General features: G+C 43.6%; 1 protein-coding gene across 1 annotated transcript in view; it reads right to left on the minus strand.

The window, feature by feature from the left end:
• The window catches only part of LOC130094996 (serine hydroxymethyltransferase, cytosolic-like), a 42,677-nt gene extending 16,480 nt beyond the window's left edge, over positions 1-26,197 (minus strand). The window contains exons 1-7 of the mRNA XM_056261626.1: positions 26,114-26,197; positions 23,594-23,671; positions 20,862-21,004; positions 20,579-20,694; positions 19,161-19,321; positions 18,816-18,897; positions 10,141-10,353 (exon numbers count right to left, since the gene is read on the minus strand). Of these exons, the coding sequence (XP_056117601.1) occupies positions 10,141-10,353; positions 18,816-18,897; positions 19,161-19,321; positions 20,579-20,694; positions 20,862-21,004; positions 23,594-23,629 (751 nt within the window). The 5' untranslated portion in view covers positions 23,630-23,671; positions 26,114-26,197. The remainder of the gene's footprint in view (positions 1-10,140; positions 10,354-18,815; positions 18,898-19,160; positions 19,322-20,578; positions 20,695-20,861; positions 21,005-23,593; positions 23,672-26,113) is intronic.
• Between the last annotated feature and the right edge of the window lie 1,251 nt (positions 26,198-27,448).

Genomic DNA, 27,448 nt, shown 5'->3' on the forward strand with positions numbered 1-27,448 from the left:
AGTGGGTACGTGATCGGTACACTGGGTGAACGGGAGCTACCTGTTTTGAGCCAAATGTTGTTTTGGCTGTAGGATTGCACGTTCAGCTCACATGTTTGGGACTTGAGAGTTCGTTTTGATGCTCAGCTGTAGCACTGAGTCTTTCAGAGAGTTGGGCTGACATTAGCGTGGTGTTCGAGCTAGTGTCTAGCAGGCCTTCAAGGCTCAAATCAATGTCTCTGGTGGTGGTTAGGTAGAGTTTTCGTGCCACCCCCTTTTTGATTAGGCTTTACAGAAGTCTTGGCGTCTGGGCTGGTGTCGTGACTGATGAGCGGTTAGGCAGGGGCTCTGTGGCATTCTGGCACACTTGTTGTGAGTGATTAATGCGTGGCCCTAAAAGTTCAGAACTACTGCTTAATAGGTTCGTTAAGCATTTAGCATAAAGCTAAGTCTCTCTTGTGTCCTTATCTTAGCTGTGACTGTTAGGCTAAGTTTTGTGTGGTTCCGATGGTATTTCCTGGAAAGGACATAGCCGAGATGAAATAAATGACGTAAGGTGGTTCTTATGACTAAATTATTTCTCTGGACTTAGAGATGGTTCGACGAAGTGAACGATAATAGGGAAAAGGACAGCTTTCTTATTTAAATTCTGCTTATTGTCAATCCTCAGGACTCTAGTAGTGGTGTTGAAGGGTCACAAAACAAGTGCACTGGTTGAAATTAAGCCAAAATAACAAATAAGGGGGTCTGTTTCCTTTCTGGGCCCTATAGGAGATGGAACCACACTCGGACAAGAGAGGCAAACAAAAAAAAAATTAAATCATATAGATGACCTAATAGACCAGGGAATAGCTGCTTGCTATTATTATCAAGGTCAAAGGAATGAAATAATTAATGAGGAAAATAAAATAAAAATCAAAGCAAAATGGAATAAAATGATCAAACACAGGAATGATCTGAAGTCGAGAATAATCAGTGGCATTAGTGACTAAACTTTGGATTTGCTTTGATCAACACTTTATAGTGGGTTGTAGCGGTTGCATGTTCAAAACCACATCGTGTGTGTCCCTCCAAAGGTTTAGTCAACATGCAGATGAAAATTCCTATGGTTATACAAATTCTTCTGTAGTTAGTTACGCAGTTTACATGTAGTTAAACTTAAGTTTAATTGACAGGGGATCTGCGAAGTTAGTCTTCAACGGTTAGCAAGGAGTATTCCTAAACCAGTGAAGGTGAACTTTAGCTAATAAGAATTGCAAACACGGAAAGTGGATAATTAGAAACCCTAACTGGTGTTGAGGAAAGTATTATAGAATACTTTGCCCTGTGGAACACAGGAGGTGATTAAGGGTTCAAGTAAATGATGCTAGCTGCTAACTGTGGAAGTTATTTAGCTTAGCCTATGCTGTACGGGAGCTAGGTTAGGTTAGCTTAGCCTAAGTTAGCTTGATGCTAAGCTAGGTTAGCTTAGCCTAAGTTAGCTTGATGCTAGGCTAGGTTAGCTTAGCCTAAGTTAGCTGGATGCTAGGTTAGATTTAGCTTAGCCACCCAGGCTGGTTTGTTTACAAAAGTGACATTACGAGTTAACACTTCCTGTGGCAAGTTGTTGTCATGGGAACCAGAGCATGTCAGAACAATTCAACAGTACTTGAAGAATGTCTGTACATTTTACATGAATCACACACGTTTTAACGGGTTAACAGGAGGCGCCTATACTTTGTTTTTCAAGAACTTGATGTTCCATTTAGTAAACTGCAGATGTGTTTTGGCATTTGCTAATTGTACTAATGGAACTTTGCTCTTTACTTTACATGACTTATTCTATTTGTTTACAAAGTAAGGAAATAGAATTGCTGCAAGTCAACGCTTGTCTAAGCGTATGTAGTTACGTTTCTTCTCGTGCATAAATGCTGATTTTCCAGCACGTGACTTGGTTTGATCGCTTAGTAGCTTTCTGCTTGTAGATGCAGCCAAAATTTAGGTGAATTACATCAATCTAGCAACAAATTTTTTTTTTTTTTTTTTTCTGAGGGCCTTTACATCGTAGAAAGGGGAGCATCACCCGGGTCTACATAGATAACACTGTTCTGAGTTTTCTTTGTCAGAAACAGGTTTTAGCCATACCGCGATTTGGATTTCTTTTTAACCAAAGCGGAATGGATATCGGTACAGATTACAAGCTGCTGAGATGATACCTTTTTCACACAGACTTACGCTTTAATGCTGAAGTTACTGATACCAGTTGAGAATCTAAGGCTCTTTTACTTGAAGTAGAGATGTCAATTCCAGCTATTGTTTTATCGGCATTTAGACAAGCCAGCGATCGAAACACGTATTGCACGTTTTGTTTTAGTTGGATCGCGATGATCAAGTGCACGCCCGTGGGTTAACGGTAGTTTAGAACTCAGGTGATTTTACTACACTCTGGCGTCAAGGTAACGTATACCCTATTTGGAGCTGGTGTTCTATGTAACTCTTCACTGTCACGGAACCTAATGTTTAGCGGTGCCCATTTACTCAACATCTAGAAACCGTTTGTTTCAACAGAGTCGTGCATAGTCTGTCGGCCGTTGAGGCTTACATGTCCGTCTAAGATTCCTTTAAATCAGTAAAATTCTAATTTTACAGACGCAGAGTCTTGCAACTCTTTGAGCACACTTTCATCTACTTTTAAAAGTTTTATGTCCGATGTTGATCAAGGACCTTTTAGCTGAGTCTTGCACGGTGTTCGTGCAGTGTGTCTTCTGGTTTTGCAGTTCAGGAATTTGGGGTTTTAGGAATTCTTACTGAGGGGACCTTCACGCATCGTTGAGTGGGCATTGCGTGGGGGCAGAAGAACTATGGTGGCTGACGGGTTTTGGAGGGAAAGTTTCTTGAAACTTGTGTCCTCAGTCACAGGTTCGTTGTAAGTTCCACAGCAAACTCGTTCGGAGCCGGTGGTGGTAGCACAGGTTCTTCTAGGTCTGTGCTGCTGGGTGTCTGTGACGTGTGTTCACCGGTTGGAGACTGCAGGTGAAAAATCAATGTCCTGTAGATTGTCAGAGATGTGTGGAAGGCGGGCTTTTTCACCCCCCTTTTCAGCTCTTGTGCGTTGGCTGAAATGTGCGGACCGGTCAGGGGAAACTTGTGGTGTGTGTTTCCCCTTTTCAGGTCATGCTGCAGTCTAACAGAGTGTGGCGACTCTGTGTGATCGGTGCCAAGTTCGTGTTCGAGATCTTGTCTCTGTTGAACGGGCTTGTGGATGGTCGCACGGGCCTCTTTTGGGTTTTTCGCAGGCCGTGCGCTTTCGAGTCTCTTTCAGTTCGGTCTCTGCTCTTTGCAAGAGGCTTCACTTTGTCGGAGTTTCTCGTCGAGTTCCTCTCTGGTTCTTTTCTCTGACTATTCACTTCGGTCTGTGTCGATGAAGGTTAGCCAGGGCGGTTTGAAGTCTTTCCACTTCCTTCTTGTAGCTAGGGGTCGTTGTCATCCTCGGCTTGCATCCTTAGCGTTGCAACTTTGTGCTCCAGGGCGATGCGGCTCCTTTCGTGGAGACGTTCTTGTGTGATGAGCTGGCAAGTGAGGTTGACGTGTCTGACCGGTCTTTGTCGTGGGAGCTTTGGCTTGGTTTGTGCGCCGTCAGCTTGTCCACGTCTGCGATGCTCTTGGCTCGAGGCTCTGAGTCACTAGCGTCCTCGGGCAGGAAGTTAGCCGTCATGGCCGTCAGCCATGTGTCGAGGTTGTCCCAGCGGGTTGTGGGACCGGAACAAACTGGCTTCACTGTGGGCGAGAGGAACACAACACACGCAGAGAGACCAGTGCAATTTCGTTCTACGTTTAACGAGCTATAATACGGGCTATGCCGTGTATGAAAATTTTGGTTAACTGATGCAGACAGTTAAATCATTCGGTGGGACAATTTAGGTAGTTCAGTATGGGCCTGAATAAAATTTAACAGGGCGGTAGCTTAGTGGTCACCTGTTGATGCTAACGGCTTGGTTTGTCAAACTATTATTCAGCGTTCCTTGTTGTCTCAGATAGGCTCTGTCTTCTAGGTGAACTGAAAGGAACAGAGCACAACAGAAAAGAGCAGTGGCAAGATAGCAAAGTTTGAAGTAACATGCAACCATTAAAGATGGAAAGTTCTGTAATGAAATGGCGTCAATAGTACACAGGAAGTGTTACAAGGGAAGAGGAGGCCTAAGCCTGCGGTTTGTGGCTCGGAGAGGAGAAGGGAGCCACACGCTTCAATGACCGGGGGAATTCATAGATTCTGTGGCCAATACTAAGTGGATGGGTTTAATACCTTTTTCTAGTTTGCCTGGGGTGAAATGAGGTCATTCCGCTCGAAGTCAGCATCGTGGTTGGTCCTTCTGTCGCCCCAAACACTTGGCAGCAGTGTCCCGGGCCTTTCGGTGCATCTGTACCTAGGTGCGCCCTTTCAAGCAACTTGACCTGGAACACAACCGGCGGTGCCGAATTGGTAATGTCGTGTTGCGGGCCGCACGAAGGGAAAGATACAGGAAAGTCCGAGACCCGTGCTCAGTCAGTGCTGGTGACGCAGATCAGACGAACCACCCGCCGGACCTCGAGCAGAGCTGACTGTCAAATCGCCACAGCCCGAGAGAGATTTCTACCTACAAACACAAAACAGGATGAAGAACAATTGAACCTCAACGTGAATTAAAGCTCTTTTATCTAAATCAAATTGAGTGTCTCTTTTTTTTTTTTTTTTTGAAAAATCAAAGGCAACGGCTTTACTAAAATTATGGTAAAAACAAAAGGGAATTATGACAATGTTAATTATCAGAATAACCTAGTCTCCCTTCGGAGGAGAGTTTTAGAGCCGCAGGAAGAGCACAGGAGGAAGCAAGCTGCAGTGGCGTGTTTGGGCCACTTCCTCCTAGTGGTCAATCTGGCTGACAGAGACCTTGATTTAAATTGCATTCAAACTGGTTTAACTACAATTCAAATCAAGCATATGCATAGATGTTAAGTAACTTCTAGAAAGTAAGGATACAGTTGTCATAACGTATCGAATCAAAATTACTACAAATAATTTGAAAAAGGAAATATAGAAATAAAGCCATAAAACCATTCCCGACAGGAACGGAGACTTCCTTCAAATTAATTTGAAATTTGTTTGTTTCAAACCAAATTTGAATAAGTGTAGGAAATTGAAGGTTGGCATTATATTTGATTAGTCATCAGAAACTGCTAATACCTACTTTTGAATTTTGAATTCAAACGTGGTTTGAACTAAATTCAAAATAAATGTACACAGTCAGTAGTGAAATCATGTTATTAAAACTGGAACTTGCACATGCATTGAAAGTTAGAAACACAATTTCAGGAATTCACTGGAACAATCTGAAATGGTGCTGAGAGAAAATTATTTAGGAAAGGATGACCTTGTTACCATTGTCCACACGATGGCGACATCTCGCTCATGGAGGGTAAAGTCAGGACGTGGAGGCCGTCTGATACTGGGAAACTCAAGGGCGCGCCCTAGCGTTTGGCAGTAGCATTGCAACCCGCCTGCTTTCACAAGTGACTGTCTCAGAGGACGTGCAAAGAATTACACGCCTCAATTGCTGCATCAATCCGAAATAGTGCGGAATTTAAATATCGACGGATTTCTTTCCGGTTCTATATTTCACAAAACGGCGTGGCAGGATTTTTCCTACACACACACATAGGGACAACAGGAATTACACGTCTGTCGTTCGGATACAAATACATTTATCAAATAGCATTTTATGATTTACAATGTTTTTTAGGTTTTGGATTTTTTTTCGATGCTATATTTCACACAAGTGTGTGGCAGGATTTCTTCGCTGCACTACACGTAAATTGTGGACAACAGGAATTAGGCATCTGTTTTTCGGATCCAAATAACATTTATCAAATAGCATATATGATGAAAAATGTTTTCAGTGTTGGATTTTTTTTTCTCGGTGCTATGTTTTACAAGCACATCTAGCAGGATTCGTCGCTGCGTTGTGCGAGAGAAAACAGGAATTATTCATCTGTTTTTCGACTCCCATAACATATATCAAATAGCATTGATTAAAAATGTTTTCAGTTTTGGATTTTTATCGGTGCTATATTTATTTAACACGTTAGCAGGTTTTCTTCGCTGCGTCGTGCAAAAGGAAACAGGAATTATTCATCTGTTTTCAACTCCAAATAACATTTATCAAATGGCATTGATTAAAAATGTTTTCAGTTTTGGATTTTTATCGGTGCTATATTTATTTAACACGTTAGCAGGTTTTCTTCGCTGCGTCGTGCAAAAGGAAACAGGAATTATTCATCTGTTTTCAACTCCAAATAACATTTATCAAATGGCATTGATTAAAAATGTTTTCAGTTTTGGATTTTTATCGGTGCTATATTTATTTAACACGTTAGCAGGTTTTCTTTCGCTGCGTCGTGCAAAAGGAAACAGGAATTATTCATCTGTTTTCGACTCCAAGCATATATCAAATAGCACTTGTGATAATATGCTTTTCGGTTTTTACAATTGAGTAGCTAAGTCAATGTTTTAACCAGGAGTTTTTATCGTTAATCTAACGATTATAAAATAAGGCCTTTTTAAGAATAGTGAAAGAGCATCGATTCACTAAGTCTTGTCTTCACCCTGACAGAAGAACATCGTTCAGACAGGGGAGTTTAACATAAAAAATGTCGTCGTTCAAAAGAGGTTTCTTCGTCTTTTGTGGGACAAATTTAATACTATGAACTGCAGTTTACTTTTAGCGATTAAAAGTGACTAAGATGTTTGAACATTTAGCAGCTTGTTAAATCAGATCGGGAGTTCGCAAGCGTTCACTCCGATGCGCACGTGTAATATTAAATATTACATAAACAATATTAAATAACAATATACACATTCGATTGAATCTGAATTGCTCATAAACAAGTTTAAAATGTGCCCGCATTCTCCACCATTTTGTAAGGATTCAGGGCGGATCTAATCCGTGGGGAATTTGCATAAATTAATTAATAATTGGTTATTAATAATTATTCATACATGTTTGGATTAGATCAGTCTTACATTGAATTTACTCTCCCTCTAAGGGAGGATCTATCATTTTACCTGCATGCATACGTGTATCCTTGCATTTTAACTACAAGTTGATTGCATAGATCACGTTTTACAGACAGGTAAAATTTAATTAGCTCAATTGTCAGATTAATATTGGGGGAATCCCACATATCATCTTACTTCATAGGATTTCAGGAAACGCAATTCTCTGGCCAGAAGAACTGGGTTTTCTGCCCTATAAACACATACTCTTTAAAGTATTTTTAATTTATAAAGCCGTAGCTTGATCTATTCATTTCAGAGACCTGGAGTATGAGCAGACACAGTAACATCAATCAAAATGAATATAATGGATTTAATAAAGGCATGACTACTTATGTATTTACTATGGTTACATGGGATATATGTATTTACAAACACATAGACAACAATGAACAATACAATAAGACATCAATGAACGAGAAATGCATAAAGTTTGGACAATGGATAACGTACACGCGTGAGCGAGTAAGAGAGAGAGGAAAGGGGATGGGGAGAGAGAGAACAGAGAAATTGGGAGAATTTCATTGGCAGGAAGACATTCACCTCTCTGATAACAACACGAAACATCATCTTAAAACTTCTTAGAAGCTCTATAAAGAGATATACTTGCGCAAGTTTCTTGGTCTCTCTGTATCGCGGCAATCCTGCGCGGCCTTGTCTGGCCGCGTGCGTGAGAGGATTCCTATGTGTGTGAGGAAGCATCACGTGGGCTGCTTGGCGCGCGTGTTGAACGGAGGTTCACAGTCTTTGGGGTAACATTACCAAAGGGAAATAGTTCGGCTGAGTTCGTTTCACTTCGTAGAACGGAGGAATCACGAGGAGTTAATGTTCCATCTGTGCATGGCTGGCGAAGAAGCGCGTGCTTCGCTCGGTCCGGCGCGTCACGCGGTCACGTGCGCGTGTTTCTCCTTCAAAGCGAGCGCGCGCTCGTTTAAAGGTCCCTTGTAGATGGATTTGCTGAAGAGATATGTCACGGGGTTTTCTTTTCAATCGTCGATTGGAATTAAACACAGAGACTTATCTACAACTGAAAAACACAAACTAAACTAGAAACAAATAAAAGAAAGGCGAAGAGCTCGCCCGGAGGCGAGACGTTACATCATGACACGAGGACACGGGAGGAGGAGAGAGAGAACAGGGGGAGGTTCAGTCCTCTTTAGAGGAACTGGAGTCCACACCTCTGAGGTGCGAACTGGCCAATGACATTCAACGAAACTTTTGGCGGCCAAATTCTCTTTGTCTTGTCAAAGTTAAACTATGGCCGTGTCCGCCTCTTTTATGACCAGTCAGAATTTGTCAGAATCATTCCACAAGATGATAAAAACATAGAAAACATACATTTTACTGTAATCTTCTGTATCTGACCAAATCAGTTGGAACGAGATAATTAAAACGGTACCAAACACAACATTTACACATAATTGGAATATGAAGATACATTTAATACATAACTTTTAAACTCTCAAGAGTTTCACTGATACGCTAGGAGATCATTTCTAAACTACCATGGACTGGGAAACACACAGACATACAGCAATATATCATATACAATTGGTAATGGCTCGTTTTATGCGTGTAATGTAAAGGTTCATTATGTGTGTGTGTGTTGGTTCGTGTGTGTGTGTGTCAGAGTTCTGTTATCTCTCTTGTAGAGATGGGGGATGGCATGGAATGTTAAAAGCATTTTATGACTCTGGCCATTCCTGAGAGAGAGAGTGTGTGTGTGTGTGTTGCATTCAGTCTTTTTGGGTCTTTAGCAGGATGTATTTAGTTATTCAGATTCACCCTTTTAGCCCAGTCCTTACATAAGTAATAGCACTCAGTTGAATGTGGTAGTTCACTATTATTAGCTAATCAGTAACTACTATTTTTTACTATCCAAATCCTTACAAAAACCTCAAAAGCTTACAATGACTTCAGTCAATATTAGGTAGTTATCAAGCTTTTCACTTTAGAATACTGATCCAAATTATTAGTAGCTCCTTTAGAAGGATGTAATAACACTACTCATTACTAATGGGTTACCATTACCTTATATTATACATTATGCATTATTAATATTAATTATGAACCTGTATATAGTTCTTAGTAGTCTTCAGTGAGGTATGAAAAATAGAAGCTACTGATTAGCTAATAGTTAGTCTCGCATAGCCAGACCTTCAGACTTGGCGGCAGAAGGTCTGGACTCTATCGTAGCATTTCTTGGCCAAGGACCGCCCAAGAGGACGTTTCACTGACATGTAATGCAACCAATCACAGATCGTTTTGTTCCACGTCATGTTTAGGGGCGTGCCAATATAATTTCGATGTCCCTACAATAACAGACTGGCGTGCATCTAATAAATTATTAATTCAAGAACCATGTGCAAGTTTATGCAACTTGATGCAAGTTTCATCAATGGAGCCGCGAACTTCACATACTTTTGAAAATCCAGCGTTTAGTTGATCCTGGTCGAGCAGTTCATAACTGCTCATTGTCACAGTTGTAAACACAATGGCTTTCTTCTTCCACGAGGGGTTTTGGTGTCACGGCATTTGTTTCCAGGCGGACCGATAAAGAACGCAAAACGCACGTCTCCCGGACATCCTATAGAATTCAACCAATCAGATTGCGACTTCGAAACTCCTGGAGTGTTTCCAGAAAAGTGTGCCATATGCATCAGACATTCAGCCAACGGTCCGTGGGCGTGACGTCTGAGGCTGAGACTAGCTAATAGTGAACTACCACATTCGACTGAGTGCTATTACTTACTAATTCGTTAATCAGAGTTTCTTGTTAGTTAATAGTAGTTAATATAATGTTAATAGTGCATTACTCATTTGTTCCTATGTAGTTATTCATTAAAGAAGGAACCGTATTCTAAAGTGTTACCCAATATTTGAGGATATAGCACCAAAAGATCATTACCGTAAATGACCCTGAGCGCTTGTGGTTTGAACCGCTCCGTTGTTTTGACGTGCTGCTCACTTTAAACTGTAGAAAATGTAAAATGGCGCAATTATGTCCCGCAATCCGGATGGAACCAAATATCCACCATTTGAATACCACTGGCCTAGGTTTAGTGTGACAAATCAGTTCACACTGAACTCACCCTTCCTAAAGAAAATGACTCCTGCCCTGCAGCCCCTCAGGGTCTTATGGGTCGTGGTGGTAACAACATCACTGTATTCAAACGGAGATGGAACGACTCCTGCTGCCACTAGACCACTGATGTGAGCCATGTCTGCCAGAAGATACGCTCCATTCTCATCTGCGATCTTCCTCAGCCGACTGTAGTCCAGGTTACGGGAATAGCAGCTGGTTCCTTAACAATGATACACAGAAATGTTAAAGGTGATGTTTGTCATTTCTTTCAATTTTAAAATACATTGTCCCAACCAGCAACACTGGCTCAACCAATGATGTGAATTTGGGTAGAGCAAATTGTTTATCTGACTAATAGCAGAAAAAGAGGGAATGTTCATAAATGTTTCTGTATTTTTTTTTTTTTTTGCAATTACTTTTGCATAATGTACTGTTTTTTTCACATTATTTAGTTGAACAAAGAGATGTATAAAAATAACAAGGAATTACACACAAAAAAGTAATTAGGAAAATAATATATCTAAAAAATATTCCAAATCTCAAAAATATCTCAACTCCCAAAGAAAAATTCAGTTCCCTTTTCGATAAGGTTCACTTGCATTGCGTGAGAGATTTTATGCACTGTGAGCATTTTCATGGCGCACGCCGCGGAAAAAAAGCAAACTCTCATGTCGGCCCAGCGCCCGCGGACCTCGCTCTCCCCACAGCGTGCTGATTCACCAGTGCTCTTTCACTCTTAAGTCCCGCCGAGGCCAGACCGCCACCATAGAGACCACACATTAACCTCCCAACCCCCTGTTCAGTTCTGGGCATTGGAGACGCTGTTTTTGTTGGCAGTACTGGACCCCCATCACCTGTTATAAGGTGTTTTTCCACTGTTGTAGCAAATCAACAAAAAAAAGCGTCTTCACAAAAAAGAGCATTTATCCACAATGCGGCAGGCTGCCATCTGCGGCTCTTCAACCCCTCGCCGCCTGAAGTGGATTGGTTTTTATCAGTGGATCTAAAGGACGCATACTTTCATATCCAGATAGCTCCCCATCACAGACCGTTCTTGACATTCGTGTACGAGGGGGTGGCTTATCAATAAACAGTTCTACCGTTTGGACTGTCCTTGACTCCACGCACCTTTACGAAATATGTGGATGCAGCTCTCTCCCCACTGAGACAGAGGGGAGTTTGCATCCTAAATTAACTTGACGATTGGCTGCTCTTAGCCCAATCGAAAGAGGAATTATGTGCGCACAGATCTCTGGTCCTCAACCAATTAGAAAGCTTGGAGTTCAGGATCAACTTGAACAAGAGCTCGCTGTTACCCAGCCAGCGCATCTCATTTCTGGGGGTAGTACTCGACTCGTCCAACATGCGTGGAGCTGGGCTCAGTCTCCAGAAGGAAGGTGGTCGTGACAGACCCCTCCAAGACAGGTTTGGGCGTGCTATGAAATGGCAGGATGGCCTTTGGTGCAACCAAAGCCAGTCTACGGACAGCCTTGGCACTTCCTATTAGCCCCATTGTGTATCATCTTGGTTGCAGTTCCATTAGAATTCCACTGGAGGTGATCGCGGGCGAGTGCAGAATGAATGGGAGTCTATGGGGCTAGACTGCTAAATGTATCTCTTTCTCCTGCTTGTCGTTGAATCAACATAGATTTTATTGTTGATTCCACAAGTTCAATATAGATTATAGACCAAAAGTCGAATAAATGAGTACTTATGTCCTTTCGATTTCTTACAGGTTGGGCCGTTGTTGGCTGGAACACGCTAGCATTCTGCTATTATGTGACGTCATCACATTTTTTAACGGATTTTTAGAACAGATAAGTGAACTTAAAAATGCAGTTTTCTAGGGGTGACCCCGAATAGTCGAAGATTCGATGCTTCGATAGGAGGAGCCTGATTCGACTACCAATCTCACGGTCGAATCTTCGCAGATGTGTTATTAAACGAGGATTATGTCATTTTGGCTATATGAGTGTGCTCAATGTCTGATTTCACATAGAACTACTGGTTTTCTGTCAAAACGTTAATATACAGCCTATTATGATAATGCTGTCAATAAAAATGTGCAAAGAAATAAGCTTTTAATAAATATTTTTTAACGTGCGTGCAGCGTGAATGAATCCAAACACCCCGTGACAGATTTAAGTTTCACTTTCGATCCGTGACCGACAGAGGAGCGTCTTGTCGGCAGGGATTTAAATCTTTAAAAATGTCTGGGATAAGAAAATCTAAAGATGCACACCATCAGAATAGGATATTCTCCAAGGCTGGATTTAGCATCAGGAAAACCATGATCGCACTTCTTCCGGCCAACGTTAACAGGTTGGTTCTCTTACGAGAGGTTCTCTCGTATTGCGTAAGCTAGCTTACGCTGCGGGAAAGATTCATCTTTTCTGAGAAATTGAAGCCAAAAATTATCCTATAATTTTGTATCCATTGTCAACGCAGTTCAGCTGCAGCAGAGCATGAGCAGGCTAGCTAGCAGCTCATTGGCTCGCTCACAGGGAACTGCTTAAGCCTATGAGGAGACACGAATGAACTCTCGGCCAATGAGAGTCTGACCTGCTCTCATTGCGTCAGAGCCCGCCGAAACGGGCGTGGCCAGAGAGTATAAATTCGCCTCTCAGGCTGCAAACTCTGATTTTCATCTCTTCAGCGAGGCTACACGCATCTGCTGATCCTGAGAGAAGCCGCCGTCGTGGAAAAGGCACCTTCTAGCGAGCATCTGGGAGACTGAGGAAGCCGGCCGTCTTCGCCACCTTCAGCTGTCCTGCAAGCTAGCGCCATCCGACGGATTCATATCCTTTACCAAAAGCTTCTTGTTTTGTGTGTGTGTATCTAAAAGAGCCGAGCGTCTTTGTAAAGATGTCTCATTTTTCCTCCTGCGGTTCTTGCCGCGCTCCCCTCGAGACTGGAGACCGCCACGTCATCTGCGCTCTCTGCCTCGGATTGGAGCACGCCGAGCTCGCCCTCGCCGATGGCGGCTGCGATCTCTGCGAGGAGATGCCGTTGTCGACCCTGCGGGCTCGACTTCAGGCCACTAAAGCTGCTTCCGCGCCGCCTTCGACTTCGCCGCGTAAGAAGAAACGGCGCTCGCAGAGGCCGCCGGAACCCCAGCCAGAAGCGTTCATCCCGCCGGAGCCTGTCGCCTCCCGCTCTCCTTCTCCGCCGCTTCCGGACATACAGTTGCCGCCGAGTGGCCGCTCTGTCGCCTCCTACGACGCCGCGGACATCAAGGAGACATGTTCGCTTCTCGCTTCAGACAGTGAGGATTGGTCCGGTTCTCACGCCTCTTCGGCCCGAGAATCCTCTAGGACCCGCGCTGGAATTGAGGAGGAATTAGTGCGCCTCCTCTCACAGGCCGTCGAACGCCTCGGGCTCGATTGGTCTCCTCCCCCCGAGCAGACCATCAACCATATGGACGGCAGCTATTTCCGCCAGCGCTCGACTCCCGTCACTAAACGGGCCGCGCCCTTCTTGCCCGAACTGCATGCGGAACTCACAAAGTCCTGGAATGCCCCGCTCTCTGCCAGAACTCGCTCCGACTCTTCCGCCCCGCTTCGCGTTGTGGACGGAGCCGCAGAAAAGGGCTATCTTTCCATTCCCCCTGTAGAGGACCTGGTCGCCGCACATCTGTGCCCGCCCTCCACGAGATGGCGCTCATCACCTGTGCTTCCTTCTAAAGCCTGCAGATCGACTTCGAGCTTCCACGCACGCGCTTACTCAGCCGCCGGCCAAGCAGCCTCTGCACTTCACTCCATGACCGTCCTCCAGATTCTACAGGGTGATTTACTGCGTGAGTGGGACGAGAGCGGAAAAAATCCCCCCTCAGTCGCGGATTTGAGGAGCGCCACGGACATTGCCCTTCGCGCTACAAAGTCTGCTGCTCAAGCCCTGGGGAAATGTATGGCCGCCATTTGCGTGTCTGAAAGACATTTGTGGCTCACGCTCGCCGACATGGGAGATTCCGAGCGCGCCGCTTTTCTCAACGCCCCGCTCTCTCCGTCCGGCCTCTTCGGATCTGCTGTCACGGGTATCGTTGACCGTTTCTCCGAAGTGCAGAAAGCCTCCCAGGCCATGAATCTTTTTCTGCCTCGTCGCGCTAGCTCCTCTGCAGGCCGCTCACATGACCAGCCTCCTGCACGAGCCCCACCCCAGCGCCCAGCTCAGCACAGTCAGACTTCTCACCGACGCCAGGGCGGCCGCCCTCGTTCTCGCTCTGACAGCCGCCACAGACCGCCGCCTCCCCGTGGGCCTCGGTCCAGGATCACGCTGAAACCTGATCACTCAAAGTCTGCCTAGCACAGCTGACAAAAGACGGCGCTCTCCCGCCGAGGCCGGACCGCCGTCAAAGTTTCGCCCTCTGTTAGTCCCCGCTCACGCGGCTACTACAGCAGTGTACCCCGCCATTACCAAGCCGGTTCCCTTTCCCGCTTGCATGAGCACAAACGCCGTTATCACGGCGACCCAGAGAAATCTCAAAAAGAGCATAAAAGCCTCACGTGTAGAAAATGTGCCCACAACACTGTGTTCACACATACACAAAAGCATTTCAGTTCCCGTGTGTCTCACAGAGCCCACTCTCATAAAGCGGTTCCAACCCGCTCGAGTTTCAGAGTACATAAGCGCGCCCACGAGCCCGTGTGCGCGTCCCACCTCTGCTCACTCTGTTACACGGCTCTTAAACTCATCTCTGAGTGTAAGTCCCGCTGTCATAAACACGATGAGCGCGCCCGCGCGGCCCGCTGTGTGCAGCAACGGGGACCATGTAGCCATTCACCCCTTAGCGTTACGCTTCAAAGCGTGGGAAGCTATTCCGGGAATTTCCCAGTGGGTGCTAAACACAATAAGGCTAGGCTATCGCTTACAGTTTCACCGCCGCCCTCCACGTTTCCGAGCGCGGCTAGAAACTATTGTGAACCCAGAAGCAGTGACTCTGCTCCGTTCAGAGATAGCAAAACTATTGTGCAAAAGGGCTATAGAGAGAGTCCCTCTATCTATGAGCGAGTCGGGGTTTTACGGCCGTTATTTTCTGGTTCCAAAGAAAGACGGCGGCCTCAGACCAATCTTAGACCTCAGATTTCTGAACAAAGTTCTCATGAAGAGACCGTTCAAAATGCTCACTATCAGAAAACTCCTCGGGCATGTGCGCCAGGGGGACTGGTTCATTTCACTAAATCTGAAAGATGCCTACTTTCAGATTCAGATAAATCCCCTTCACAGGCCATTCTTACATTTCGCCTTCGAAGGCCAGGTTTATCAATACACCGTCCTCCCGTTCGGCCTATCCCTAGCACACCGCACGTTTCCGAAGTGCATGGATGCGGCGCTCGCCCCCCTACGGAGTCAGGGGCTGCGAATACTGAACTATTTGGACGACTGGCTGATTTTGGCACAATCACAGAGGGAGCTACTGTCTCATCGTACAGTTCTCCTCGACCATCTGAAAAGCTTGGGCCTCTCTGTCAACTGGACAAAGAGCGCACTTCAACCCAGTCAGACTATCTCCTTCTTGGGTATAGAGCTAGACTCGGTCTCAATGACGGCTCGTCTGTCTACACAGCGCGCGCGCCGTGTGCAGCGTCTCGCCGCATCTTTTCAGATGAACAGACTCACACCTCTGAAAACTTTTCAGAAGGCGCTGGGTTACATGGCCTCAGCCTCCGCAGTGCTCCAGCTGGGGTTACTGCGCATGCGCCCGCTTCAGTTCTGGTTGAAGAGCCGTGTGTCTCACCGCGCGTGGACCATGGGCCGCCAGCTGATAAAGGTAACGCAGACCTGTATCACAGCTCTGCAGCCATGGACCATGACAGAATGGTTTCAGCGGGCCGTTTCCATGGGGACCTTTTCTCGCCGAAAAGTCATTTCGACAGACGCATCCAACATGGGTTGGGGTGCGGTCTGCGAGGGCTCACCGGCCTTCGGCCCCTGGTCAGCTCAGGAGAGTCTCCTCCACATAAACTGTTTGGAGATGCTGGCGGTCGAGAACGCGCTCACGCGCTTTCTGCCGCGCATTCACGGTCACCATGTGCTGATCCGTTCGGACAATATGGCTGTGGTCTCCTATCTAAACCGTCAGGGCGGAGTCAGATCCAGAATTCTCTTCCGGCTGACAGAACGCATCCTAGTTTGGTCCCAGTGTCACCTGCTCTCGCTCAGAGCGACGCACGTGCCGGGCCATCTGAACGACGGTCCAGACAGTCTGTCCAGGAACCCCATTCCCCTGAGAGGCGAATTTATACTCTCTGGCCACGCCCGTTTCGGCGGGCTCTGACGCAATGAGAGCAGGTCAGACTCTCATTGGCCGAGAGTTCATTCGTGTCTCCTCATAGGCTTAAGCAGTTCCCTGTGAGCGAGCCAATGAGCTGCTAGCTAGCCTGCTCATGCTCTGCTGCAGCTGAACTGCGTTGACAATGGATACAAAATTATAGGATAATTTTTGGCTTCAATTTCTCAGAAAAGATTAATCTTTCCCGCAGCGTAAGCTAGCTTACGCAATACTCGTTCCCTCATCTAGAGAGAACCGAGGTTACGTTAGGTAACCGATCGTTTTCCTCGGGACGTTCTAAAACGCTTAACGTGAAAAAAGCTTTTAAAACGCTTAAATGGCACTTTTACGTGCTTAATGTATACACAGTAGGCTACACACCTTAAGAAACCATTCTATGAGCAGATAAGCAGATGAACCCAGAATATGAACGCAACGCGTTTCTCCTGTTGAAAGTCACGTAAAGCTTTTTCTTTAACGGTTTTCTATGGGAGGAAAATGCTTAACGTACCTATAATAAAACGCGTTGCGTTCATATTCTGGGCTCATCTGCATTTCTGTAGGCTATATAGTATGCTTTATTAATATAAGGTGTGTACAGAATTTGATCTTTTAATATAAACAGTTTTAGGACAAAGCCGTTAAGCGTTTTTCACGTTAAGCGTTTTAGAATGTATTTTATCCGCGCACACAATTTGAAAAGACTCAAATGGACACAGGGCGAGTGAAAGACTGGATTTTGTTTTTTCGATCAGGTATGGGTACAAGTGATTTCAAAACATTTCAGCCGGTTCTAATTTGATATTTGGATACTGTGAACACGTTTAGCTAAAAAGACTGCCGCTCCAGTTTAGCGTTTATTGTTGTTTCTGCAGTTAAAAAGACAAAGTTGACAATCCTGGCCATACTTTCGTTATTTTAATAATTTCTTTATTTTAGTTTTATTAATTGATCACTCAGGGTGATCTAATTTAATATTTGTGACTTGTGTTTTGAATATTTGTTCCCCTGCACTTTAGGCATTTTGCACACATTTGTTCTGCTATATATTATTTTTTATACATTTTCTTCTATATCTTTCTGTGATGTTCTGTACATCGCGGCTTTAAAATGTTAAAAATGTTAAAGCCCCGCCCCCTCCCCAACACCACACACATGATTCGACTACGAATCTGATTCGACTATGAAAATCCTTAGTCGGGGACACACCTACAGTTTTCAGCTGAGTGTATTATCTTAGTCCCCCCTTTTGAATGCAACTTTCAGATTACTTGACAAAAAATTACATCCTGAGAAAAGTGGATTTCTGGGGGTGAAACCCCATAGACTCCCATTCATTCTGCACTCGCCCGCGAGCGCCCCCGCATGGACAGAGACGTGTTACTGCAGCCAGTTCAGAACCCGGAAGTAACCAGAGAGTGCCAGTTCTCTCCATAGACAGTATAAGAAGTGGACAGAGCCATCTCATTGGAACTCAGTTGAGACAGTTGAAGCCCATTTTTAGCGATTTTTGAGCACTTCCGTTCCTGCAGCGCAGACTCAAACTGACTCAAACTAAGCTTGATGACGTGAGCAACCTCTCTGACAGACGTTACTCTTCTAGTAGCTGTGCGTGAAAATTGCTAACGTTAATCTTGCAGAGACGGGGAACTTGAGCAAAGAGTTCTTTGGTGTGAGTGAGCAGGAGTAAGTATTCCGTTGCTTTTATGGACTCATTATCTATGGGTTTCTCCCTTGACGGGACGTCCCCCCGATTGCCTGCGAGCTTCTCCTCCTGTCTGTACGGTAATTTCTGTACAGCGCGACAGAGAGTCGAGTGGTTATGACGCAATCGTTAGCCTATTTTTACTAAATCTGTTTCTACAGGGCCATAATGTAACATAGAAGGTAATGGAGCCCTTTATACATTGTCGTGTTTCTTTAGAAATAAATAATGGACAAATGGAGTCTTTAAATGCCTCAGATGTAAAGTTATTCGCTGTCAAAGTGACGCCAAAATGAATGGGAGTCAATGGAAATGCTAACGCAAGTGAAGTTCTGCTACAAGATGGCCGGCTTCAACTTCCGGTCGATGGATTACCCCCTTGGTTCTCTCCTATTAGACATTCTCTGGTGCAACTTATATAGGCAGTCGGCAGTCGGCCCCGCCCATTCTGACGGCCTGAAAAGCCATTGTCTGTGTCTGTGATCAGGCTTCAGTATTCAGAGAAAAGTGAGAGACAGTGAGAGAGAGAAAATCTCTCACGCAATGCTCGTTCCCGTTATCTCAGGGAACCAAGTGACAGTGACTGGAGCGTTTTCAAGTAAGGTAAAAAAAAAAAAAAATTCCCAACATCTAAAATTATGAATACTTCACATCCTATAGTTAAAAAATTCCAAAGGTTTAGGTTTCCAAAGAAATTAATTATGCTGACCTGCAATGATTAGTCTTGGGTGGAAGAGGCGAGCATTTTCCTCAAGTCTGTCATAATCAATATATCCAGTTTCTGGATTTACCTGGGGAAAAACACTTTACAATAAGGTCCTAATAGTTAATATTAGTTAATGCATTAACTAAAATGTGCAATTAGAAATACAGTAAGAGTATTTATTCATATTTGTTACAGTTAGTTAATAAAAATACAACTGTTCATTGTTAGTTCTCTTCCATTAAACAATTTAACAGATACAACTTTTGATTTTAATAATGTCTTAGTAAATGTTGAACTTAACACTTACTAAAGAGTTCACTACAATGTTGATTATAATCACAAGGTTACCTTATAAGGCATAGACTCAAAGAAAATAGATGTGGCTGAGATTTTCTTCTTGTCAGTCATGAGGCCATGGCTGAGATGGCCGCCATCAGAAGGATCAAGGCCCATGATCCGCCCATGAGGTTCCACTATGGCTGTGTATACAACAAAGTTCGCAGGTGACCCTGAGGAAAAAAAGAAACAATATTTTGAACAATGTGCGATTGAGTTAATGTTTCATATTGTTGGGAAGGTTACTTTGGAAATTTAATATGTTACAGATTACAATTTACCCTATTGAAAATGGGAAAATATTGAATCATCATGGCTGATGATTCGTTGCACAACAGAGCGTAAATCGTACTATACACGGAGTATGCACGATCATCACAAATTAAAAGTAAAATTAAAACGCGAGCTCCCTGATGCGCGCAAATTAGACTGCATTCAATAGCCTGTCTCCCAATATCAAATTTATCCTAGGCTGGGCTGTGTAGTTGTAACCACCTCTTAGCTCTGGTGTGGTCTCTGTTTGCACTTAGAATATTGAGAGAGTACTTTAATTATGGTTGCAGTTATTGTTTGCACTTAAGCAAACAATGCTTTTTCTATTTCTATTTGCTATGCTATTTCTTTGTTAAATTTGTGGAAAAGAGTTCAATTAGGAGGTCACACACAGCTTCAATCAGAAGTTCTGGAAGCTAATGTACAGTAAGGTCTGAAGAATCTCTTGTAAAATCATACAGGAGAGAAGCCAGTTTGTTTGTCTCCTTTAGTTGAGTTTGTGGCAAAACATTTGAGGTGTTTTCTTTCAAGATAATTCATACTCAGAAAGTAGAACTGAAATGACATTCATTACAAGATGATTAGTTAAAACATTTCAAAATGCACCTGCAGACTATTTTTCCATGAATTTTGTCATTGAGGATTTCTTAAAAAGTCTCGTCTCATTCTTGTGAACCCAATCTCATGTATCGTTACACCCCCAATAAGTAGTGTAAGTAATTACTTTATTAAAGTAATGTAACTTATTACATTTGATTACTTTTCTAAATTTCTAACAAATGTTTTCAACTGCAAATTCAAAGAAGAGAGCCTATCAAAAGCATCAGAATAGCATCACTTTCCTAAACGGTATTTAAATGGCTGGAGCCAGTGTGCACATCAATAAGAGGCAAAGCAACAAATTAATATTATTTAACATATCGTAACTTTTTACAGGAATATTCAGATGTAACCCCCTTAATAATTGTCAACATTTTCATAAGTAACTGTAATTGTATTACACAGTTCTTTTTAGTAACTGTAATGGATTACAGTAATAATTATTTTGTAATTTAATTACATAAACCCGTTACATGTAACTACTTTCTCCCCAACACTGTTCATATGTGACATCATCTCTTACAGCAGCAACAGTCCAGTGACAGAAACAAGCCTACCAGAGTACGGTTGAACATTCACTCCCCATTTATCCGGATCGAGGCCGTAGACCTTGAGAGCTCTTGCCTGACACAAACTCTCCAATTCATCAACATGCTCTTTGCCTTCATAATATCTTATAACATTAAACAAAATTTGACAGTTAACACAAGCCCATTTTTCAATATGTAACGCAAAGGGTAATTGCAAAGTGTAAATTACATAATATTAATCTTATTGTCATTACAACAACATAAAAATTGTAATTAAACAGTACATGAAATGTTATTGCACAATAGTCACCTCTGACCAGGATACTTAGAGTACTTGTTGTTCATGCAGGAACTAAGAGCCTCCAAAACAGCTCGACTAGTGAAGTTCTCAGAGGCAATGAGCTCTAATCCATACGTTTGCCACCGCTTCTCCTTCTTTATTATGTGAAATACCTAGTGCAAACAGAAATTTCAAGAGCTTACACTTACAAATAATACGAATGAAATAAACGAATCCATATTTGGCATGCTGTCCGAGGGGAGGGCTCTGAGCTCAGATTTTCGCCTGAACTCAGAGTACTCCCCCAAAGAGATGCAAAATGGAACAACGAACAGCAGCCGGGAAATGTCACTGACCCCCCAAAAATTAACGGAGTACAAGGCTGAAGTTTGTGGCGTTTGCAGGGAAGGAGTTATTTGCCAGACTGGGAGGGCTCTCTCTGCATCCGACGGGAGTTCAATACTCGCGGACCGCGGTGATTGGATGGGTAAGCCTTGCCGGCCAGCGAACGAGGATGGAGTTTAGACGCTTTGGCCGGGGGACCCTCGCAGCATCCGACAATACTCACGGTGATCAGATGGGAAAGCTCCCCCGACCAGTGAATGAGGAGTTTTAGCCGTTTGACCAGGAGGGGTTATGCGACATCCGACGGGAGTTCAATACTCGCAGTGATCGGAAGAGTAAGCTTTTAAGCTGGAAGACAGGTAAAATCGGGGAGGGCTCTAACAGCGTCCGACTGGAGTGCAATACTCGCGGCGATTGGATGGGTAAACCTCCTATGGCAGTGAAGCGGGAAGTTCTCGACCGTTTTGACTGGGAGGGCTCTAGTGGCGTCCGACGGGAGTTCAATACTCGTGGCGATCGGACGGGTAAGCATCGTCGGCAGTCAAGCGGGTATGGAGCTAGGTTGTTTCGACTGGGAGGGCTCTAAACTGCATCCGACGGGAGTTCAATACAAGCAGTGATCGGACAGGCAAGCACTGCCGGTAGTAGAGCGAGAATAGAACTTTGGCCATTTGGAATGGGAAGGCTCTCATGGCGTCCTAACGGCATGGAGCGGACTTAGGAGGTAGGGTGGGCTTCTGCGGGGCTGAGGGTTAATACTGTTGTTAAGGGGAGAATTGTTGGACGAAGAACTTGGGCTGGATGGAGCAGGCGTGAGTTGAAGTGGTAAGATGGTTGAAGAGAAGGGTGAAAGGCGGGTGGGGATGAGTAGATTAGCTGATAAGGGTTTGGTGTGATTTTTTGATGTGGAAGCGGTTGGATCTAATATAGTTTTTGAAAGCCTCCAACAACCAGCGACCAAGTGCTTGAATCTGTTGCTGGGAGAGGCCTTTTTGGGCAGCTGTGGTTGAGGCGCCTATGTGAAAAGAGTGGCTTGAGAAGTGCTCTGCTGAGATGCCGGATTGGATCAAGACCAATTTGAGGTGCTTTTGAAACCAAAACGTGTGACGGGGTGATTCGATATTGTCTGTGAAAAGCGGATCATAAGGGGTTTTAACCTGTGGGTTCCTGAAGTGTAGGTAGGATAGGAGGGCTTGATACGGTTGGATGGATGACGGGAGATTAAAAATGTAAATGAAATTACCTTTTTTCGTCTGATCTGGCTTACTTTGTTTGATAAAGTAAAAGATGGTCTCGTTGTCCAATATTGATAAATCTGAAATGGTGGGGTGAATTTTAGGGTTAAAATTAGAGGTAATGGCTAATTCAGAACATTAATGGAATGGTAGCCTAGGCGGAGGGTGGAGATGCAATTTGATGAGTAGTCTAATGTTAAAGGTAGTCTGGCGTCTGGACAGGTATGATGGGTTTTTTGGACGCCTTTGATAAGTAGGGAGGTATGTGAGTTGGTTATTGAGGAGGAGGGTGAGCCAAAAATAAGTTTGTGGAAAAATTGGATTCCAATTAATAGCCTTTAATGGAACCGATTTGGAGGTTCTTAACTGTGTTGAGATATGAAATGAACTACTTAATAGTGATAAGAGAAACATCTTCTTTAAAACATCTCCATGCTGTTAGGTAAGATTGGTGGGTTCTGGGGGAAAAAGCTTGAAAATGGAGTTGAGAGAGGAGTAGAGCAGTGGTCTCAAGGGGTGATTTATGGGAAGATTAATTCTGAATAGTGAGGGTTGGAGTCCGCTTTTGGAGCCAGCTGTTTGAAGTTCTGATCAAATCTGCGCTTGCTGACGTTGCTGGTGACAGGGGGCGGTTCTGAAGTGATGACGTTTGGAGGTATGGGCATCTGTGTTGCTGAAAACAGAGAAAATGGTGATTTCGCCTGAGGAAGAGTGTTGGGAGGGAAAAACTCCAGGGCCGAAGATGAAAGCCGAGGCAGCCTTACGCTTGGGATGGCCCCTGGGGCTTGGGTAGCGACAGGGAAGGAAAAGGAAGGCTGGGGTGGAAAATATACCGACTGGGCCTGCGCAGCTAGTGGAGGAAGCCTCACGCTAGGGTCTGCTGTAGGCCACTGATGGGGAAAAAGGTTAGCGGTAGCAGGGGCAAGGAGAAGGAAGTGTTGTCTGGGCCTGCAACTCTAGCAGAGGCAGCCTCACGCTAGGGAGAGGACATTCGTTGGTAGGGGCGGGTGATTCCGTACGGGGTGCGGTGTCGGGAAAAGGCGTGGTGTGTGGCTGAGCAGAAGGAGGAAGAGAGTGGGGCCCGGCCCAGGCTCTCTGAAGGCCTGCCGCCGCGGACTGACGCTCTGAGAGGGTCAGAATCAGATATATAATATTATATAGATATATAAATCACACACTTACCTGAGGATCATTTGTGCTGAGAGGCTCCAGCATCATCTTGTTATGAGATTCCCATGTGTTATTTGTATGGCCGTTGAGCTGAGCCAAAGTTGATTTCCAGGAAAAAAATGTTACTGTTAAATGGGAGAAGACATATGCAAAACAAACTATATACAGTGGGTTACACCATTTGTAATAGAAGCATTGATGTACTTGTGTTTGAGTGCTTAGACTTTAAAACAGGGTATTCTTGGTTCAAATGCACAGTATGATTATTGATCTGTAACTACAGAGTCTTGCTTAGACTGATATGCAGTAATCTGCAGTGTAGTAATCTGCGTTGTCATTAACTGAAATAAAGCAGAAACAAATCAAAATATTTGACTAAAAACATTTTGTTTTACTTAAAATGCTAAAATTACTAAAACAAATTGAAATAAGTTAAATAGAAATATTTACAACAAACAAAACTGAAAATATAAATGCTAATTCAGAATAAGAATAAATATAATAGTAGCTATAGTCTCCAATACGTCGCTTGTGAGCTACCAGTAGTGTCACATTCTCCAGTCACCAGCCTAGTCACCACAGAACTACATTTCCTGATCTCCATCTGCCCTCAGTCAGCCATCACTACACCTGCTGCTTATCATCACCTCTCATTTAGACACACACATAAACATCACCACCTACCCTCAGGCCTTCATTTGAAAACACATCTTTTTCTCTCCGTTTTGGCCTTCCGTCCCAAGACGGCGTTTTTATAAATGAAAACGAAGCTTTTTGAAAACGCTCTCCGAAGTGGATACATTTGAAAATACCGTTTCGTGTTGTAGAGTGAATTGTCAAAACGGAAGTATTTAAAAACGATGACGCAAGTTTAGTCAAGTGAATATTGTACCCATAGATATTCATGTTTATTCCAAGGTTATTTTCGTAAACGAAAACTGAAACCAAGACTAATGCTAGTATGTTTACGATCTGAAGAGAAAACGCAAAAGTGGCGTTGCGTTATCACTTTTTATTCTGCGTTTAGAGCGTTATGGGTGGGAAATCTGCGCGCATATGGTGATGCAAAAGTGTGTGAAATTCGATGAAGTATGCACTCCAGGCGGCTAGATGGCAATGTGAAGGACTGCCACTCAACAACACCAAGTCCGCACGCCTGCGTACAACCTTCCTTCTACTTCTCTCCCTAGTAGCGCGAAGTCAAAAGACATGGCGAAGCGAACAGCAAGAGCTGAGAATTTTGTCTGGACAGACGAGGAGGTGGAGTTATTGCTGTAATTGTTATTTCCCTGTACTGGCGGATGCCTGTGACGTAAACGCGTACGCGACGAAAGCCACCGTGAGCAGATCTGTGCCTTCACTGTCTAGCAGACTTTTGCGTTTTTACCCTTTAGACGGGAACGCGATGGTGGAGCGTTTTTAAGATTTCCACTCTGGAGGATGGTTTCACTTTTTGCGTTTTTAAGCCCCAAAAACGCTGTCGCCATGTAAACGAAAGGCACATCTGATAAAATATTTGTACGTTTTCACCCATAAGCGTTCTCGTGTAAACAGGGCCTAAAACTTTTGGTCAAAAAACATTTTCGTAAACTGAAATAAATTAGAAATTTCACATAAATGAAAAGCTAAAACTAAACGAAACCAATAACAGTTACTGAAAAACTAACGGAAATAAAATAATAATTAGTAAAAATAAACAATCAGTTTCGTAATTAATAACCTCTCATCCTGTACCGGAGTTTTTCCATTCCACAGCGCTACTTTATTTTTCAATGTATGACCCATAGACTGTAAAAAAAGATGGACGACGCCCCTTTGCTCTCTTCCAATGATGAGAAGTGAAGCCGCTGTGGTGAAGTGTTGGGTCCCACTCATAGACAATAAAAGAAATGGACACAGCGACCCCTTGATTTCAACGGAGAGAATTGAAGCCCAATAGAAGCACTCACTTCCTGATGGCCAAGCGTACTGCGCAGGCTCAAACTGAGCTTGACGACGTAGATGTGACGTGAGCAACAGTTCTGACCTTCTAGTAGCTGTGCCGAGACAAATCTGAATTGAAATCTGAAACGAACCTGTTGTTGAAATATTTTGTCCCGTTGCTTTTATGGACTCTCTATCTATGGGAATCTCTATCTTCTGCCTTGACTTTATGCCTCCATGTCCACCCAATTGCCTCATAGACAGTAAAAGATTGCCTGCGAGCTTCTCCTTCTGTCTATACAGTAATTTCTCTACTGTGCGACAGAGAGTCGAGTGGTTATGACGTAATCGTTAGCCTATTTTTTTACAAAAACTGCTTCTACGGGGCCATAACGTAAGATACAAAGTAATGGAGCCTTTTATACATTGTCGTGTTTCTTTAGAAATAAATAATGGACAAATGGAGTCTTTAGACGCCTCAGATGTAAAGTTATTCGCTGTCAAAGTGACGCCAAAATGAATGGGAGTCAATGGAATGCAAACAGCAGGTGATGGTCTGCTACAATGGCGGCCCCCATGGGAAGCTTCAGTTTCCAGCTGATGGATTACCCCCTTGGTCCCGATATGGCGCTGACATCTTGGGACTTGAGTCTGCGCAGTAGCGATCTCTGGACCAGACCTGCGCAGTAGTGAGCAGGAAGTAAAGCCAATTTTGATGTCTGTTGATTGCAGTACGACAAGAGGCTTGTTATACACTCTCCTCAGCCCTCTGAAGATCCTGAAAAAAAAGTCAGTTGGTGCTTCAGGGACTAGTTCGCTCAGAGAACCTGTCAATAACAGCTTGTCAATCATGACGTCACATCACCTTTTTTATAGCATCACATAACTAACAAAATTAAAAACTTATTTTAAAAACAGACACTTGAACTTATATTAGCGTGATAAAAACTACAGCAAATGACAGAAACCACCTTTGGAAAAAAGATATTTGAAATGTAATTTAATTGTTTAGTTGGTCTCACGTCCCGTTGAATAACACGTGGAGGTGGGGTTTATGACCTATACTAGGACCAGTCACCGGTGGGCGATCGAGACACTTTGGCTTCACTTTTCAGGGCTTGTGCAAGACGCTTGTATGACTTGTATGACCGTAGTCTTGCGTCTTTTGCAGCATCTCGCGCATGACACGACGTTGTAAAAAACGTGGCACTCAAGTTAAAATAAGTTAAACTTTTAAAAGACGAGTCTCGAGAACTTGCGTTTTTTTCCCCATTACACTGCCTGTGTATGTTTTTCTGTTTTTCAAAGCAAACCTGCTTTCTGTGTGAACCAGCCCTAAGAAGCAGAAATGGCCAAATAAGTATTTCCATCATTTCTAGACCATATGCAAATACAGCTGTAGCCTACCTTAATTCCAAGTAAGATAACCATCTCATGAGTTCGAGCCCCTAAAGCAGTGGTGTGCACAGACCTCCTCAGGGGCAGGGGCAGGGGCAGGGGTGGAGGGACCAAAAAGGGCACTAACATTTTTTTTTAGTTTTTATTCTTTCTTTCCTTGGCATTCTAAGAAAATATGTTGATACAATTAGAATGCATAACACATCAAATGAAAATAGGGAAATGATGATAATATTACTAAATATTATTTACTTTACCAAACAAAACAGTGAGAATCAAGAAGGTAATTCAAATTAAATGACCCATCATACCACTGATCAGCTCTACCAAACTTGGATGTCTTTTCCAGTAATAAACAAACACTGTTAATTTGTTTTGATTGATACTGTGAAGCAGCTTTGATACAATCTGTATTGTGAAAAGCGCTATATAAATATATTTGACTTGACTTGACTTAATTATGGAAATTTTTTAGTTTTGTTGATGTTGTAAATTTAATGTATGTATTATATGTCTGAAAGTGTTAGCTATCATGAATCAGTAACA

This window comes from Rhinichthys klamathensis, unplaced genomic scaffold (genome assembly GCF_029890125.1).
Source record: "Rhinichthys klamathensis goyatoka isolate OS25496 unplaced genomic scaffold, OSU_Roscu_1.1 h1tg000184l_1, whole genome shotgun sequence".
NCBI classification, from domain to species: domain Eukaryota; kingdom Metazoa; phylum Chordata; class Actinopteri; order Cypriniformes; family Leuciscidae; genus Rhinichthys; species Rhinichthys klamathensis.